Source organism: Orbicella franksi, chromosome 12, assembly GCF_964199315.1.
Source record: "Orbicella franksi chromosome 12, jaOrbFran1.1, whole genome shotgun sequence".
NCBI classification, from domain to species: Eukaryota; Metazoa; Cnidaria; class Anthozoa; order Scleractinia; family Merulinidae; genus Orbicella; species Orbicella franksi.
In genome coordinates this window covers 4,566,262-4,585,184 of record NC_138156.1, presented here as the reverse complement: position 1 = coordinate 4,585,184, position 18,923 = coordinate 4,566,262, and the positions used below count along the sequence as shown (strand labels likewise).

At 39.8% G+C, this 18,923-nt stretch overlaps 2 protein-coding genes across 3 annotated transcripts; one reads left to right on the top strand and one right to left on the bottom strand.

Moving 5' to 3' along the window:
• Positions 1-344: 344 nt before the first annotated feature.
• Positions 345-11,678, top strand: LOC145463752 (NEDD8-activating enzyme E1 regulatory subunit-like). Of its 2 annotated transcripts, XM_081447540.1 has the most exons (22): positions 345-528; positions 2,204-2,307; positions 2,459-2,519; positions 3,615-3,645; positions 4,092-4,163; positions 4,735-4,814; positions 5,049-5,158; positions 5,360-5,469; positions 5,785-5,847; positions 6,511-6,574; positions 6,990-7,081; positions 7,289-7,348; positions 7,598-7,658; positions 7,948-8,020; positions 8,507-8,582; positions 8,981-9,020; positions 9,207-9,293; positions 9,674-9,766; positions 10,133-10,176; positions 10,927-10,997; positions 11,085-11,134; positions 11,329-11,678. In XM_081447540.1, exons 1-22 carry the CDS (start codon positions 431-433, stop codon positions 11,436-11,438), a joined length of 1,650 nt encoding a protein of 549 aa, XP_081303666.1. In that variant the 5' UTR covers positions 345-430; the 3' UTR covers positions 11,439-11,678. The 2 variants fall into 2 exon arrangements, 1 of the variants encoding a protein (XP_081303666.1); XR_014041357.1 differs by lacking the exons at positions 11,085-11,134; positions 11,329-11,678 and having other exon boundaries at positions 10,133-10,518.
• Positions 11,679-14,346: 2,668 nt separating this feature from the next.
• On the bottom strand, positions 14,347-17,997 carry LOC145463748 (uncharacterized). The gene has a single exon (XM_081447535.1). The coding sequence runs from the start codon at positions 16,951-16,953 to the stop codon at positions 14,431-14,433; it is 2,523 nt and encodes an 840-aa protein (XP_081303661.1). The 5' UTR covers positions 16,954-17,997; the 3' UTR covers positions 14,347-14,430.
• Positions 17,998-18,923: the final 926 nt, after the last annotated feature.

Sequence of the window (18,923 nt, the reverse complement as noted above, 5' to 3'; positions counted from 1 at the left end):
CTTATGGCACCGTCTTTCAAAGCTTGAATTATTATCTCACAGTATCCGCTATGGCCCTCCGCTCCTGGGGCCCGTTTCTCGAAAGCCCCGGAAACTTTTCGGAAACTTTTCCATTTTTAGTCCATCTGAATCTAAAACCAGAGAAGTGCATGCGCCTGAAACTTCTTGTATGAAGGAACCTTCTCTTCATATTAAGAATACGTGAATAAAACAGCTCTGTAATCGTAAGGTTCGAGATTTTGCTGTGGCTTTACGGGCCCGAAAAGTTTTCGGGGCTTTCGAGAAACGGGCCCCTGCTCCGTATTCTTGAAATCAACCCGAAACCATGCGACAACTGTCGAAAGGGACCGAAGAATCCCGAAGATGGCGTAACGCTGCTGTACATTGACTGCGGATTACTGCGGGCATTTGACAGCAGTACCCATGCGCAATGAAAAGGAAAGCTGCCGGCCCACCGGAATCTCCAAGAAAACAGAAAATGTCAAAGGTAGCTTTGGATAAAAACAAAAAGTATGATCGCCAGCTGAGGTAAGGGAAACAGATGCACAATGTAATCCCATAAAATCCATTTTATCAAGAACGCAGGAACAAGCGGAACGCGCAGAAGGTCGCTCTCTTCTCTGTTATGACTCCTCTCGGGTGGTTGAAACCTTTGAGAACTGATCGGCGGTTGAAGACGGAAGCTGGCAGTTTACACAGTTTATTGTGATCTTGAGTTGGCTACTCCACGGAGTCGGGGATATGTGGTACAGAACGTTTGGTAGCCTGCACACTCATATAACAGTACATCAGCTGATGACAGTATGAGCTTATTTGTCGATCGATCTCTATCTGACAGCAGCAATCTTTTTAAAGCCTTAATTTTTTTTTTTTCGTTACTACAGCATTTGCTTGGTTTATTTTGTATTTTTTTTTTCGTTCTTTTTATTTTCCTTTCCACAATTTTCCTGACTGGTTAATGTTCATTTTACTTAATCCCGCTGAAATCCATAACCACACCTGCTGTGGGGGAGGGGAAAGGGCATAGCCACACTGTTTTTGGGGAGAGGAAGGGCAGGGTAGTCTTTTACTCCCAACTTCTTTCCCCTTCCTTTGGGTTTCCCAGCTCTTGCTTTTTCTTTTGCAAAATATTATGCAATGTTGTAACAAAACCTTTCTCCTGAACGCCACCACCTTGGGAAGGTGCCACTTCCCAACCCTCCATTCTCCCGTCTTCCATGAATTTTTTATTGCCTATACCCCTGGTCCTGTGAGGATGATTTTTCTTATAAAGACATTCAGGTCAAAAAGTTTTGCCTGCCTGTGAAAACCAGTCACCTTCCTGCTGGAAATGTTAAGCAACCCCTGTGTCATGCAGATGCTGTATATTCTGCTCACTCTCAGAGAGAGGAAAATCTAACACTGTTTGGGACAGAGAGGGTAAAGTTTGTCAGAGGAACTTGAAAGTAACACTTCAAGTTTAAACTTGACGTGTCTCCATAATTTTGTCACTCCTTGAAGTATTCCCAGGTTTGTGTCAAAAAAGTTGATTATCCAAAAATAAACACAAGTTGTAAGTCCTTTAGTGTCTTTAGTTTGTTTACACCCACTTTCAGCATTACGTGCATAGGTGACATCTTTCCACGTGCCATCTCTCAACATACTATATGTAACCTGGCCTACCAACTGACTTCTTTACGGTCGAACTCATCTTTTAGTCCCGAAAGATGGATTTATTTGACATCAAGCTAAGGTTAGAAGTATCAAGAAATTCTTCTGTGAATATTTAATGCGGTTGCGGTCCAATGCTATGGGAAGTCACTATTGAGAGCTGATTGATTACACTCAAATTGTTTGATTTAACCCTTAAATCAGGAAACATGCGAAGTCCACAATCTTCTTCAGCCATTTGGGGTCAGTAATTATTATTTTGTTTGTCATTTCTTTCCACTAATAACTGGAAAAATTGCCAGTTTCACAGTTAAACAGTCTTTCAGCCCTTTACTTATATAACTTGTCAAAAGATAGCATGTCAAGAGATGGTCAAAAGGTGTTACCTATGCATGTAGCGCTTAGAGCAGGTGTAAATCGGAAATCAGGATTGGATGACCACAAGGGTAAAGAGAATTATTAATTAATTGTTTAACTTGAAAAAAATCCTATTTCTTACATGTACATATTTATCTATAATTTATATTAAGAGATGTTTTTAATTTTCTTTTAGGTTATGGGGAGATCATGGGCAAGAAGCTTTAGAAGGAGCTAAGATTTGCTTAATAAATGCATCAGCCACTGGTACTGAAATTTTAAAAAACCTTATTCTTCCAGGTAGTGTTCTGCTCACATGAATTTTCATTTAATGACCTCCTAGTCAGCTCAAAGTGAAGTGTCTGGAACACTTAATCCCTTGCACAAAGGCAGACATATCATTTTCTTTCTTTCCCAATTTTCATTCAGTTGAACCTTTTTCGGTTTTCAGGTATAGGATCATTCACTATTGTGGATGGTCAGAAAGTTACTGGGGAAGATGTTGGTAATAAGTGAGTATATGTAAATTAAGTGGAACATAGTGTCTCTACACCAGCTATCACTCAATCTCCTACACAGCTAAATAGCTGCAGAGCCTGTGCTAGTGAACACAGCAAAAACAGTGCACAGTACATGCATCCTTGGCATTGGTTAACACGACAATACCACGGCGCTGTTATAACAGAACATATGTAACGCAGACTTCTAGCTAGATGGGTGTCTAGGTGTCCTACAAGAAAGCTGTTTCATTTTTCACATGTTGCTTTATAAATTGTTCATTTGAGCTGTCCTTTAGCACATTTTGGACACCCTCTCTTCAAATCCTGGGGAGCAGGGAAGAAGGGATGGCTCAGTGGTAAGAGCGCTCACCTCCCACCAATGTGGCCCAGGGTCAACTCCAGCCTGATGTCATATGTGGGTTGAGCTTGCTGTTGGTTCTCGCGGTGCTCCAAGGGTTTTCACGGTTTTCCTCCCTCCCCAAAAACCAACACCCCAAATTATTCCAATTCGACCAGGATAGAGCACCTGCATGAAAACCACCTAAGGCTGATGTGGCTTCCTCTCTAAATGTTGTAATTTAAATGCTGAAACAGGACTGGCCAAGATCTGCTCACAGCTGAGAGCATTCAGTTTCTGACAGTCACAATATGCCAACTGACATTGCAGCTAGCCACCAATTTCTCTCCTCTTGAATGAGCAGTCATACTGCACCCTACATATGAGTGTAGTGGAACCCACCTTACAGCCACCCCGTTAATACGGCCACCTTGTTATTACAGCTACTTTATTCTGGCTTGAACAAAAGCTCTGTCAGCCATTTTTAACTTGGAAAATATTTATATTTTCCAAGTAGATTTCACTCCATCACTCCTTCACTCCTTCACTCCTTCACTGGGTCACTTCCTGTTAGACATTTGGAACCCTGGGAGGGGGGAACTACCATATGTGAAGGTCAGGGTTGCTCGTCCGAAAATTTGAATTTAACTCCTAAAGAAGACTAATGTGGTAATGATTGATTTGCTTCCTACACTTATCTGTTGTAAAAGATCCTATTGATTCATTTGGTATTCTTGTGAATTATTGCTGCAACGTATTCTCTGTTGCAGCTTCTTTTTGAACAAAGACAGTATTGGAAAGGTAAGGGAATCAATTTTGTTTCATCAATGTTTAATTTTTACAGCAACCATTAAAGAATTCTTAAACAGCTTGCAAATCCAGGTATATGCGGTACAGTACTGAACTACAGTTATATATAAACGCAGTCAGATTGATTCTGGTAATAATAATTGTTAGCAAGTGGAAGAAAGTATCACCATAAATTTAAAAACCACATCTTGTATATCCGTGTACAAGAGGTCTTTGGCATTTAAGGCAGTTTCTCATATAATTATAGTTTTCTTAAGAACTAATGGACCAGTACCATGAGGAATAACCATGATTGTGTTTTCTTTTTCCATGTACATTTGGAATATATTTAATGATCCTCTTTTCAAGGCTTGAGAGAGTTGGTGCCTGAAGGCAAGAGTAGGGCTAGGCAATATTCTTTCTTTTTTTATGATTTGATAAACTTTTTCTTTTGTTAGTCTCGTGCTGAATGTACCACTGAGTTTCTTCTTGAATTAAATTCAGATGTTTCAGGAGATTTCATAGAGGAGGTAGTGTATGAGAACATAATTATTTTCATTGTACTCCATCCATGAAAAGGGAAAAAAAGAATTATTAATAGTAACCTCTGTTCATTAATAGCTACTTTAAATTAATATCAATCGAAAAATTCTATGAACCAACTGTAGTTCACACCTTTCAGATGAATAAGTACAATAAACGTACAGGTAATGTGTCTAATATAACATACTGAAATGAGAAAATCCCTTAGTTACGTGAACTTGAATGAACATTATTTTGTTACACAAGAAGTCAAAAGGCTGTTATTAAAAATTCCTCACAGTACAGAAGTGATGAGTTCATTATAATGACACAATTCACTTTTAATTTTTAATTTTCTTCCTCTATCCAAGTGGACCTGTTGAAACAGACTGAGTTGATCCAAAAGTCAAATTTATGTTGATTCAATTTACAAAAGATTTATGAAGAGAATGTATGATGAGTCAAGTTGGTGGGTTTTTTTTATGTGTGCTGACATCCTTAAAATATAGCATTGGTGTAGTTTGAACCTGATGAATGGCCTATTAATTAACTATTAAAATTTGTGGTTCTTTCTGTTAGACAACGGAATGCCTATTAAGAGAAAACAGTGAATTCTTCAAGTCATTTACTGTTGTCATAGCTACACAACTGCCTGAAGAGTAAGTTGTAACACATTAACTAAGGATGCATTACTTTTAGTGATGGAAGCTAGTAATTAATCTGGTTTATATCTGTTGGGCTTTTTAGGAGGTGGGGAGGGGATGGGTGGGGGTTAGTCAGGTGGGATGATGGTTGTTGTCCCTGTAAGCTTTTTAAAGTTATGGGGTATTTTTTATCAACAAAAAATTAACACATTTTTTATGAATATCAAAAAGTTTATCTTTTATTTTCAGAACTTTGTTAAAACTTGGTTCATTGCTATGGTCAAGCAACATTCCTTTATTAGTATGCCGCTCATATGGCTTCATTGGTTGCATGAGAATTGTGCTACAAGAGCACTGTGGTAAGCATCAACATTCATGTACTCGGCAACAGCCTGAGTGCCGCTAGGTCTACCTAACAAGTGTTGAATCTACGATCTTTTGCTCAGTATTAGGAAGCACTATCACTGGAATACTTAAATGAATCTGCAAAAATGTTCATTATCGTAAAATTTGATATCAGTTTTATCAATATTTTACTGTAATTCTGTTATTTCCTGCAGTTGTTGAATCACACCCTGATAATGCACATCCTGATCTCAGATTAGACAGACCATTCCCTGGCCTTGTGGAATATGTTGATGCCTTAGATCTTCATACCATGACAAAACAGGTAAAAAAAAAATTATCATTATCAGTCGTTTGGTTTATCCCTGAAAAAAACATACAACAAAAACAACTGGTTATCAAGACAAGAGAAGGCAATATTTATTTCTACTGTAGGTCACACAAATATATTTTAAATTAATAGATTTACCATGTATTTAGTACCAAATATTGTACCACGTTAGCACATAAGCATTGTGACAAGTGTACATATTTTAGAATGTCAGTATGATGTTAAGATGCTGATATTCTAACATATCCTCGTCAATGGTACGTTTGTTCATCCATGGTAATAGGAATTTTGCTGTGCTTTTTTGTCTAGGAACATGGACACACACCTTATGTGGTATTGTTGTTAAAGTATTTAAACAAATGGAAAGAAGAGGTGAGTCTTAACATGCACTGTAGTGTATAATACACATGGCAAGAGAAAGAAATATTAATTATTATGTTTCTTTCTTTTGCCATGTGTATGAGAAATTACAATAATATATTGCCATAGTGATAACACCATTGCTTAATCATACTACACTGTTCATTTGCAAAATGGAAATGCCACACTGACCATTTTTGCCACCATAGCCTTCTTGGCCACCTTTGTCACCCTGATCACATTTGTAACCCTCCCCACCCTCACATCTCTGGCACATTTCACCACCCCCCACCCCCCACCCTTGCCACCCTTGTCACTGCCACCCTCAGCTGGCAACCCCGGTCACCCTTTCTAGTGTGGCCAGTTCACCACCCTTTCCACCCTAACCAACCTGGCATCCCTGTTTATTTTAACCACCCTTGCCATTCTGGCTGCTGTTGGCAGTCTTGTTGCTCTTTGGTTCCTTGACACCCTCACTTGTCTGGCCACCCTGGCTGCCCCCTCCACCATTGTCGCCCTCACTGCCCTTGCCACCCTTGCCTCCCTCAACATCTTCAGCACCCTGGCTACCCTTGCCACTTTCGCCACACTCAGCACCCTTGTCACTCTGGCCACATTTGCCACCCTTGCCACCCTGGTCTCCTGATTATCTTCTATTCCTTATTTTCTTAACAGCATAATGGTAGACCACCACAAAATTACAAAGAAAAAGACTTGCTTAAACAAATGCTAAGAGGAGGTTAGTATATTGCAGAGATGACAGGGTTTCTGATAACTCTTTACACAGATGTCATTATGGCTGGTCATGCCCCCCTTCCTATGTGGGAGGGATGACTGCATGACAAGCCCAAAGGAGATCTGTGTACGATGCTAGGTATTCTGAGAGATCTTTTGCTGTTTTCTAGAATGCATTCTGAACAAGTTTTTATTGTTTTGTGTCTGTGTTAAAACACATGCAGTTTTTTCACCTTGATTCGTTTTGAAACTAAGGTACATGTACATACAAGAAGCACTTGAAAATGGCCAATTTGAAATGAACAAATAATGAGCATTCAATTTTTGAAACCTTTAATGTGAACTGGCATGTCTTGAAGATTCCACATATCTAAGTGTGATTACAGCTGTATTCTGTCCAATGTTTTCTGCCTTGTCAGGAATTTTAGTCAACAAAGATGGTGTGCCTGAAGAGGAGGAGAACTTTGACGAGGCCATTAAAGCGGTGAACTCGGCTCTTGTTCCTACTAAGGTAAGATAAGTACTGTGGGAGCTTGACGTAGGTACTTGTTACTGTGCCTCTTGTGCCACTTGCTGACACAAGCCCGGAGTACTGGCAATGAGTGCGGCAGGCAGCTCTTGCATCCAGGACAACACTCACCCCTACCTTCTCTCACATGAACTTTCATTTTTAATGTACATGACTAATCACTTTATTAACATTTTGTTGTATTAACAGATACCTAGTGACATTTCTCAAATTTTTTCTGATGATGCGTGTAGTAATATTATTGAATCTGTAAGTATGAAATTTTCTTTAAATCCTTTGTTCATTTACATGAAATAGAAAATAAACATTTCTATAGTTGACAGGAGTTTCAGGTTTTCTCATCAGAATAACTTAATTACGTTTTCTGGGATTTGTCAGCAACTGCAGAGACAATTCTTCATTGACTGACATATTCTCAGAGGAGGAGAATTTATGTTTTGAATTTGGAACTGAAATCAGTGTTAACTCAGTGTATTACCTTATCTTTATCCTCTTTAGAGTAGTTCCTTCTGGATTTTAGCAAAGGCAATGAAAGAATATGTAGAAACTGAGGGGGAAGGTAAGTTTGTCTGTTAGTCTCCTTTGCTTATTTGTTTCTTCATCTGTTTGTTCTTCCCTTCATTCATTTATTCGTTCAAATGTTTTTTTTCCTTTATTCCTCTATTGTTCCTTTAAACATTTTTGTGTTCAATCATTCGTCTCTTTGTTTATTCATTTATTCAGTTTTTTTATTTGTTTGTTCATTCTTTCACTTATTAGCCTGGTTCGTACTTGACATAGTTTGTAGTTCTATCAGTTCTATAGTGTCAGAACACTGTTGTTTAAAACTGACAATTTATTGTTCTAAGGAGCCCTTCCTTTAAGAGGATCAATTCCAGATATGACAGCAGATTCAAAAAGATACATTGAGCTTCAAAATCTGTAAGTGTTTTAAATGACCTTTGAGATAATTTAGAAGATGTGAAAATGTGTGTTACATGTATTTCGCTTTCTCAGTGATTTCTAGTGTCTTTGTGTAACTTGGTGGTATTTGTGTAGTATTTGAAACAAAGCTTTCATCTTGTAGTCCACTAAAGAATATGTGATTAGGATCTGCAACCCAGTCTGAGCAAAAGGCACAAGGAGGGGAAGATCTTTCCATCATCCCCCTCCATCCCCCTCCCCTCCTCCCCCCTCCTTCCCCCTCCATCCCCCCCTTCCCCCTCTCCCTCCCTGCCTCATTATTTCCCCCTACCCTATCTTCCATCTTAACTCCACTCCCTATGCCAATTTCCAGTTGTGCCCTTTGTTTTGTATTATCGATTCAAAGCTTAGGCTTGGAGAAGACTGGAGGACAAAATAGAAAAATGCTGAAGGTCAAATAATTGAGAGGTACTTCAACAATTTGTGTCTTGTCCAATTATCCAGATATCAAGACCAAGCAAGAAAAGACATTGCTGCAGTAACTCAAAGAGTGCATAGAATACTACTTGATTTGGGAAAGGTCTGTTGTTTGAAATCTTTCAGTTGATTGAAAATTGAGCTTTATGGTTGTTATCAAAGATACCTTTCTCTGCATGTTGAGTACGTACCGAGATTTCCAATAAAAGCATTTTTTTTGTTTTCAGTACTGTATAAGTTTGTTTTGCTTCGGCATGTTTTGGATTGTTTTGTTTCGTTTTTGCATTTTGTTTTGCTTTCCTTGTTATAAGGTGTACTATTTTTATAATTGACCAGTGTCAGTTTCTATTGTTGTGTCTAAAGAATTTCTAGTATTGCCAGAGGTGATAGTTGGGCTCACCTCAAGGCCCTTTTTAACAAGCTTTTGCATGAACATAGCAGAAGACTACTTTTGTTTGTTTGTTTGTTTGTTTATTCACTTATGCATCCTTTGTTTTGTAGTCAACGGACACCATTCCAGATTCTGAAATTAGGCTTTTCTGTAAGTATAAACAACGTTGTAACTTTCCGTGACCTTCTTACCATTGTGCTTCCATTGATCACAGAAGCTTTGTGTTTCTCAAAGCGTTCGTTACTGATAAAACACATCCTTTTTCGGGGAAAGAGCAGTTTTCGTTGCATTTAGATCATCAGGCCTTTTAATTGTCAACTTGTTTTGTTTTTGCAGGTAAAAATGCGTCCTTTTTGAGGTTAGTCCGAGGTCGGTCATTGGCGGAGGAATGCGAGCCTTCAGTTGCCAAGGCAAATGAATTAGGTACGTTGTCTTTGAGTTATTGTTAGGATTAAAAGTGACTAACCAGCGGGGAACCATTCAAGTTAAAATGGTAGTTATTAGTATTTGATGTAGGCCTCCGATACCCGCAAGCACTGAATCGCAGGGTAAGAACTAATGTATTTGCAAACCGCTGCCGTTGGTGCCTGGGACCTAAACAACCAACTGCCATCAAAAAAATACATTTTTTATAAATTCCATTTTTCACCATCGGGTTGGTGGTAAATGCGTTCAAATCACTGCTGACTTGATTTAAGAAAAGAACTGAAATGTAAAACGTTTGGTGCTAATCATTTCAAGTTAGATCTGACCATGTCTAAGTGTTTTTGTTAAATATTATATTGAATTTTTTTATTCATCAGGTGGTTTTCTTGATGATCCAGACAGCAATGTTGTATTCTATATCTTGTTAAAAGCAGTGGATAGATTTTATACGCAATATCACCGATATCCAGGTATGTATTAAAAAACGAATCAAACATCAACGGAGATATTTTTTTCTGCATTTGTACCACTGTTTCCGTCAAAGTGCAAAAGACACTGCCGTGACATTGGTGAGACGTCGGTACAACATGATACAGTAATGCTATGGTATTAATGCGGTACTGGGCCAGTACTGATGTTGTACCGCGATCACTGTTAAAAGGACGAATGCTTTTACCTGAAAGGTAGATTTTTGCTGACTTTGTCGTTGTCCTTAGTCCAACAAAACCTTCCCCATTCTTAACGTTCCTTCCTCGTTGGGGATTCTGTATCTAATTGCATAGTTTTAAGGGAGAAGAATCAATAACTGAAGTCGCGGCACTTTTTACTTTTTTCAGGATATTTCGATGAACAAGTAGAGGCTGATGTTGTTAAGTTAAAGGTGCGTTGGCTTGTGACCTGCGCAGTAGTCAACGTGATTAATATTTAACTATACTACTGAGCAGGTGGAGGTGCGGTGGCCTCATGGTTAGTGCGCTCATCTCCAGATCAAGTAGTCCGGGCTCGAGTCCTGGCCGGGGACATTGCGTTGTCTTTTTGGGCAAGATACTTCACTCTCACAGTGCCTCTCTCCACCCAAGTGTATAAATAGGTACCGGCGAACTTAGTGCTGGGGGTAACCCTGCGATGGACTAGCATCCCATCCATGTGGACTGGTAAAAACATTCCTAGTCGCTTCATGCTATAGAAACCTGAGATAGGCGCCGGCCTGACGGGCCACTTGGTATGCAGACTTTACCTTACCTACTGAACACTACTTGCTAATGTCACGGTTTGGTTTGCAATTATTCTCGTGGCTTCCATAGTTGTATCAATGGCTCTTTTCACGGTTACCTTTGCTCATTTGCATTTCAATAAAATCTAGCATGTATGCGAGGCAATTTCGGGCTATTTTGTAGTTTTAGCCCGAAATTGCCTCGCATCCACGTTGGATTACATTGTAATGCAAATGAGAAAAATTAACCGTGAAAAGGACTATTGGCAAGTGATTGGTGAAGTTGTCTCATCCCACTCCCTCCCCAACTTTTAATTGATTCGTCCCACCTCCCCGAGTCTTCCACACCTGATTCAAAGATAGTCAACAATCGCTTATACAGTGCACTTCGCTAACACTCTTTGATTTTATTTTCAGAGTTGCCTAAGCTCTTTGCTTCAGGAGTGGTCAGTGAGCGCGGATGTGAAGGAGGAGTACGTTCATGAAATGTGAGTATAGTAATTTATTTAGCAATAAACTTAGCGATAATAAGATCGCTGTACGCTAAAGATAGTAATTTCATCTCTCGGTTTCAGGTGCCGATATGGAGCCAGTGAATTGCATTCTGTTGCCGCTTTTATTGGAGGTAATTAGTATGGCTACACGTATGAATGCGAGTGCAATTAAGTCAGACTTACGCTACAAGTGAACAAACAATTAAGGATATTTCAGTGTAGATTCAGCCCTAGCTCGAAAATCGGACGTTTTTATGCAAAGGATGTAGTTTTAAAGTAAAACTTTTGTTGCATTTAGGTATCTTAGACTGCTTGTCCTTTTCAGGCGCAGCAGCCCAGGAAATCGTGAAGCTTGTAACACATCAGTTTGTACCGTTTAATAACACGTATATCTACAATGGGATCACAGGCTCCTCTACCACTTTACAGCTTTGAATTCTTTTCTTCGACCGACAAACCTCTTCCTACAGTGTAGGTCAGAACAGAAAAACACAAGCCGCAGTGGAATATTCCTGCGTCCTCGAGAGATATGCGGAAACCTTGATTATAGATTTGGTTGTTTGCAGTTCAGCAGCAAACAAGGAGTTTTTTCTAAGACACCAGCGGCTCGTCTCGGATCTTTGTAAATAGTTAGGATCTTGGAAATTCCTGTAATAAAATGTTTTATTGTATTTTCAAAGCAGTCACTAAAGCCCGTCCACACTAGGGACCACACTATACCCTGCGTCCACACTATGCCGGAGAAATTTGAAAACGGCTTAAACACATCAAATGACGACACTAAATGTAATTTTCTATTTTTTTGTTAGATGACCTACCAGATTAAAAATTATGAAAAAAATGCAATATTTAAAATAAAGCTTAAAAAAGTTATTCTTAAAATACAACATGCTGAATTATGCCAAATATATACATGCTTAATTATGCTATACGAGATGTAATTCTTAAAAATTCCTAACACTTGCTTGTGCAAAAATCATACTAATAGGCCATTTCCGAGTTACCTTGTGCCTCTGTTTCAAACCGAGTTCTCGTGCAAAACCTTTCATTTGAAAATGAGTTTGATTTGCATGAAAATGAACCTGTAGGCGGAACACATTTTCATATGAATGGTTTCGCGCGAAGACTCATTTTGACATAGAGGCATAAGGCAACTCGGAAATGGTCTATTAAAACGTGAAAATCGCGAAATTTAGTACGTGCGAAAATTACCTGGAGTTTAACAAATTGACGTCCGCTTTTCATACGCCTGTCTTGTTATCTATCTATCTATCTATCTATCTATCTATCTATCTATCTATCTATCTATCTATCTATCTATCTATCTATCTATCTATCTATCTATCTATCTATCTATCTATCTATCTATCTATCTATCTATCTATCTATCTATCTCTCTCTCTCTCTCTCTATCTATCTATCTATCTGTCTGTCTGTCTGTCTGTCTGTCTATCTATCTATCTTATTGATCATGAATTTGGTCATAACATTATCAAAGTAGCTGTGGATCCACTCGGCTATCGCCTCGTGGATCCACAGACTTTTACAATAACAAATTGTCAAATTGTCCGCTCTCGTTCGTTGACGCGTCACATAAATTGTAAATTCATCTGTCTGTTCGCATATTGGCAATGAAGTTTAGTCAATGAGCGCGCGAGAATTTCTGTAGTTATTGTAAAAATGGTATTTGCATGTTCATGCCATGTGTTGTTCCTCTGACTGAGTACCATTGACTGATATTATTAGTATAAATTTACTAGTGTTCAATCTATCACGAATGCTGTTCTCTGATTGGTTACGTTACTCACTATCTATTCTGTTGTAGATAGCGAGTAGCCTAGCAGTGTGTAGTTGTTAACAAAATGACGGCCGCTTCTTGGCGTTTTCGAAGTGTCTGTGAAGAGGATTTAGATAAAATTTTGAACGACTAGTAGATTTGTACTATAACGTTTAGATTATTGGCTCGAGATTTCTTTGCGTAATAGTTGACTTGGGCTGCGTCCTTGTCAACTATCAAGCCATAGATATCTCTAATTATTGAGCATTAACTAGAAGTAGATTTTCTTTAATTGTACTGTTTTGTTTCCACCTTGCAATATGTTATCTTCCATTCTCGTGCCTGAATGATCCGATGTAAATGTTTGATGGTCTTCAGCTTACATTGAGAGGCCAGTTTCTTTGGTCACCTGATGGAGATCATTTTCGATTGATAATATATATTCAACAAAAGGGGAAAATGTAGATCCCTGCAGACAACCCCTTTCTACATTCCTCTATAGTTAACAGAGGGAAATGGTTAAGAAACATTGCAAAGTTCCTTGTATATTTTTGTTGGCTATTTTGGGGTTGGCCCTGCACAAAACCTAGCAAAATACAATATAAATCATAGCCTAGTTGTTTACTTCTTTGACCATTTCCGTTTATTAACTATGGTTCCTCTACTGACTTGTAGTTGCTTCTAACCTAACTCTGTTCTTTTTTTGAAAACGGTTGAGCTAAGTTTAATTAAGGCGTTGTTACAAAAGCGATATGTTTGCAGTTTTGTGGTGGACAAAGAGAGTAAATTCTGTGCTCATGTTCCGCGACTTTTTTGCAGTCCAAATCTCTTTTCCAGTTTTCAACTAGTCTTGTTGTTCTCACACTGATTATCAGTTCCTTCTTTCAGCCGACAAGCCCTGGAGAACTCAATTTAGGTTTAATGGTTAATTACTTTAGACTGTAATTTTTCAAATGTGTTGTCCACAACCGGCAGTACCATAATCGGCCTGTTGTTTCTAATTTCCTTCCTTTCATTACTCTTTGATGCTGGCATCGTTCCACCGCGTCTCTATGCCAGCCAATAAATTATTTCCCTTTTCTATGTTGGCATTGAAAAGTTTAGTAAGGGTGGTGCCAGAAAAAAGAAATATATACTTTTGCATTTTTATGAATAATAGCCCTTTTCACGGTTAATTTTTCTCATTTGCATTACGATGTAATCCAACGTGGATGCGAGGCAATTTCGGGCTAAAACTACAAAATAGCCCGAAATTACCTCACATACATGCTGGATTTTATTGTAATGCAAATGAGCAAAAGGGGCTATTGCTTTCGCAGAGTCCAAGGCAGCCTCGTTCTTATGATCCTTTCTCTTACTCGAGGAAGAGAGGACCCTGGGAACGAGGTTGAGTTCAAGGACGCCGTTTCTCACGCCTGTTTCATAAGGTGAAATGTAAGGCGCTTGGTCTGTTGGAGTTCTTGTTCTTGTTATTCTGGCCGCGTGGATTGCCAAAAAAGGAAAACGATGAAGCTGGAGCCTTTAATGCAACGCATAAGGTCAAACAGTTTATCAGTTTTGGGGATCCTATTGTGTAATAATTAAAAGTAGTCCTGAGCAGCAGTAGTAGTTGTGGGTTTTGGTGCCCCTCCCTCAATCGAGGCATCTTGTTCAACCTCCACATCCCCCGCATCCTCCACAGCCTCCACAGCCTCCACAGCCTCCGTAATCGTCAGAGCTCACTGCTTCCGCTCTTCTCTCTCTTTCCTCCTCCTGCTTTCTTCTCTCTTCTGCCTTTTGCTTTCTTCTCAACTCCTTCTCCTTCTCTCTTCTCTCCTTTTCTACTCTCTTTTTCCATTCCCTTTCTTGTTTCCTCTTTCTTTGCTTCTCTTTTTCTTCCTTCACTTCTTTTTCCTTCTCCTCTTTTCTCTTCTCCTCTTCCTCTTCCTTTCTTAGCTCTTCTGCTTGTCGTATCAGATTTCTTCTTCTTCTTCCGTCTTCAGTTTCAAAGCCAAACTCCTTGTCAAGATCATAACTTGCGTATTTCAAATTTGGACCATAGCGAAGCCCTCGAGGCGTGCAGCACATCAGTGCAGCATTTGTAGGCACCATCGTACTGTAGTACCCCGCAGCCAAAATCATCGGTGAAAGTCGATCAGCCTGTCTGTGCATATGATAACAGGGCCAGAACTCTCTCGATTCTTTTGGAAAGTACGGCTTGCACAACAGGTACAGAATTGACACTGACATTGCAAGGGCGAGAATCTCTGGTATGTCTTGGCAAACTGATGGAGAAATGGTAATTTCACCTTTCTTTAAGTCAACCCTGACGAAGCTGCCGATGTTGAAATTCACCTCGTACAAACCTCCGTTGAATTTGTTAACAGTGCACCAACCATGTTGCCGTTGTAGTTTAAAGAACTTTATCTCCACAAAGCAGTTTGGGTCATCCCCATCAGCGGCCTCCACCTCTTTCCACTTGCCAATGCACACACCATAATCCTTCTGGCCTCTCACAAGCATGGCTCTCTCCTCCCACGCATCGTTAAGAAAAGCGCATGTCTTCCGGTCTTTAGTTGCATCTACATGTGGTAGCGCAGTTGGACTTAGCAAATGAGCTGTTGCCACAGCGTTTTCGTCAGGATCCAAGATTTCCACTGCAGATAACGGATTGTTTCCTTGATTAGAGTGGACGACTCGGCAGTGGAATAATTCGTTTCCACGTCTTGAATCTATGAAACAATGAGTAAACGACTCACGCGGCAAAATTGGCCTAGCCATGTCTTCTGGTGACAGCGTTAAATGTGGGCAGCTAAGGATGCTGAGTGGATGATCAAACTGCGTAAAGAACGTACACGGTTCGAGAGTAAATCTAGGTTCTTGGAATCTTGCAAAATTCACACGAATGGTGATTCTCACTCTATAGCTTCCAGCGTTAAGGTCAACATCTAAAGCAATATCAGGGAATCTTCTTTCCTCCTTTCCTTTAAAAGCACTCAAGCATTTTGAAATGTCCACTTGGTCGCTCACTAGCTGTTCTCCAATGGGGTCTGTCGTCGCAGAAAGTGCAACTACCACTTCAAATACTCCTGCGCTTCCATCGTGGCTCACGATAAAAGGAGTGGAGTATTTCGAGGTCTTTTTCAAGCCTTGCGAAAAAACTAACGTGTTACTGTGATCCATTAGTCGAATCGAAATTGACTTATGTTTTGCCTGAGACTTTATGACCTCTGCTTTCACCATGTGAACTTGATATTCTGTTCCCTCCGGAAAAAGGGCACTAAACGACTTTACATGTGTCGTTTTGGGATCTGGGGGATCACCTCTGTACATAGCCCCTGCTTTGTTTAAACTGCAGCCTGCTTCCTTCCATATTGCCCTGGTTTTTATCGCAGCGTCATACAACTTCGATCCCGTTGTCCTGTCTGTTACGGAGTCGTCGTGCTTGAGTATTCTTCCAAGCCACTTTGTTGTAGTTTGCTTGTATTTAGTTGGATGTAGTTGATGCGCATGCCAGATGAGGTCGAAGTCGTAACATGGAACCAAGAATACATCTGGGTTGCTTTGCTTTAGACGCAGGTGGGTTACGTATCGATCAACAGCGTCTTTGAGGAATCTGTTGTCGCGATAATGAGGTAGAGACACCTGGTAGTAGAATTTGAACTGGCGTTGGCAGGCTTTTTCAAGATTGTACTCGATTCTTGTGCCGCAAGTGCTGCAAGGCTGCGGCACCGGACATGGATCTTTGTCTAGGTTGATCTCAAACGGTTCGAAAGGGTATCTTTTTTCCCACACGCGCTTGGCTCGTAAAAGACCAGCTTGCCTCTGACGTGGTGTCACGGGGTAGTGGTCCACCAACCCCGAAACAATGTTGTCACAATCTTTCTCGTAATGATGTGGTGCTAGCACGTGCACGTGCCATACCCACGCGATGTCCAGAGGGGCAGCTAGGTTTGTTCTCCCATACATGCGTTGCTGAAGAGCTATCAATGGCAGCCAAAGATGCTCATATCTTCTAATAGCATTTTTAAGAACAGGGCCGGAGAACAGGCTGGGGTGTTCATCGACCAATGCAAGAAAGTCAAGCAGATTGTTGGCTCCTTGAACAAGATCCAACCCACCAAGTTCTTTTCGAGATTCGCTCTGTCCCATTTGGCTCGACCTGAATCGAGAGCTAGAAAACGAATGTAACATATATAATCATGCAGTATTCCTTACCATCGCAGTACAATAATTTTAAACAAAGCCATTGTCTGTTACTAATCCGGACCAGCTCTGCAGTTCATGGTTGAGTTCATTGTTGAGTTCAGGGTTCATGGCTGAGTTCATGGTTGAAGGTGTTTTTTTTACAAACGTTTTATCAATTAATACGATCTTCGCCATCTTTGGAATAAAGCTTCAGTGAATTGCTATGTTGCCATGCTACTGTCACAATAAATGTTCATCACTTCCTGTTTTGCATCATAGTGATTAAATTTTTACACATCAGCACATCTGTTATTAATTATTCTCTGTTATTTTGTTTGACTTTTTTCAAATGTTAGGAAACATCTACTAAAAAGTGGCGGGTAAGGTTTTGCCAGCGGCCAAGAAACCTTTTTATTATACAGACACGAGTGTTTTACTGGAAAATACACCACTCTTAAAATTCATACGAAACCACATCCGGGACTCGGGGGGCGTATTTTCCATATCCTCACCAGTGAAGATATCGATGATTTCACTGATCTTTGGAAATTTTCGGAAAATGTTCGGCAATGTTCGTGTGACCTTCGTACAAGTTTTGGAGAATCTTCGGAAATCTTCGAAAAGTGGTCGGAAATCTTAGGAAAATCGTCAAAAACGCCGTCATCAGTATGTCTATACAATATAAAGAACATTACAAGTTAGCTCGAAGATATGAATTTATGTTCTCGTGGCAAGAACAATATTATTCTTGCTACTCGAACATAAAATTCATATCGTGTAATATCCTCTCTATCCATCCTTGGAGCTAGTCAGGACGACGCGATATTTCCGGGGGAAGATATTTTCGGTGCAAGATATTTTCAGGCAAAAGCTCTTGATGTAAACTTTCGCCCGTACGAAAAATTTAGAAGGAACCAAAACGGACCTTTCCATTTGACTTCCGGCCGAAATTTCTGGATTCTTTGGCATAATGTTTTGTCTGTTACCTAATCCGAACTTATTTCTTCGGGCTTATCTCTGCAGTTCATGGTTGAGTTCACTGTTGAGTTCATGGTTCATGGTTGAGTTCATGGTTCATGGTTGAGTTCATGGTTAAGTTCATGGTTGAATGGCTGAGCAGGCATAACTTTTGTACAGTAAGCATAAACGGATATTGGACTGGACAACGATGACGCACCGAAAGCCATCAAGCTGAATGAGATGACTCCCGTTCGCGTCTGATTTATTCAAAGAGTGTGCGATGCTTTTCCTTTAAATCTAAGCGTCTGATTACAAAAACCCAGAAATTAAATGCTCTCTGAGGAGTATTAAAGGTGGTCATTCTTTCCGAGAGTTGCTTTTTTGGGAACCTTTCTTTCTGTGTTCTTTTCTATAAGTAGTGAGGGACACTAACACTTTACTTCCAAAAAAAGACCACTTTACTTCCTCCTCGATAGTCTTAGTAGCCTGTCTGAGGTTAGTGAACTTGTTGTGTCTTAGTTTTAGCTATAGTTGTAGCACAAAGTAGAAGCTAAAGTGATCAGAAGTTGTTCCAGTTGATATTTATCAACCAGAGATCGGACATCCGCTTCAGTCGCCGATGATTACGAACAACATAATATTATCCACACTGTTTTCGACACTGGATGGAATTTCTATATCTTGAGCAAAAAAACTCGTTTTTAACAGCTGCGTACTCACCAAACGCTAAGGCTGTGTCCAAAAACCAAGAAATCCAGAAAAGTATGTCGATGGATCACAGTAAAGGACTCACCTCGTACACAACTTAACTGGAAGAGCAAGACCAAAGTGAAATTGCCAACTCTATGCAGGCCAATATACTGTTTACAATAACATCCACTTATTGCTCTGCTACTTAATTGGTTCAAGTTTTCCAGATAGCTGGAGGGTTTACCTTAAAACGTGCAGTTTCGCTTGCTTTGACTTGTTAGAGTTTTTGGTGAGTTTTGGCAGGTTTTGAAGGTGTCTTACAAACG

Excerpts from the sequence above, each read along its gene's own strand:
- LOC145463752 (XM_081447540.1), top strand. The coding sequence starts at position 431 with ATGAAAAGGAAAGCTGCCGGCCCACCGGAATCTCCAAGAAAACAGAAA. Across the intron at positions 7,659-7,947 it reads TGTAGAAACTGAGGGGGAAG|GAGCCCTTCCTTTAAGAGGA; the intron begins GTAAGTTTGTCT and ends TATTGTTCTAAG. Across the intron at positions 9,021-9,206 it reads TTCTGAAATTAGGCTTTTCT|GTAAAAATGCGTCCTTTTTG; the intron begins GTAAGTATAAAC and ends TTGTTTTTGCAG.
- LOC145463748 (XM_081447535.1), bottom strand. The coding sequence starts at position 16,953 with ATGTTACATTCGTTTTCTAGCTCTCGATTCAGGTCGAGCCAAATGGGA.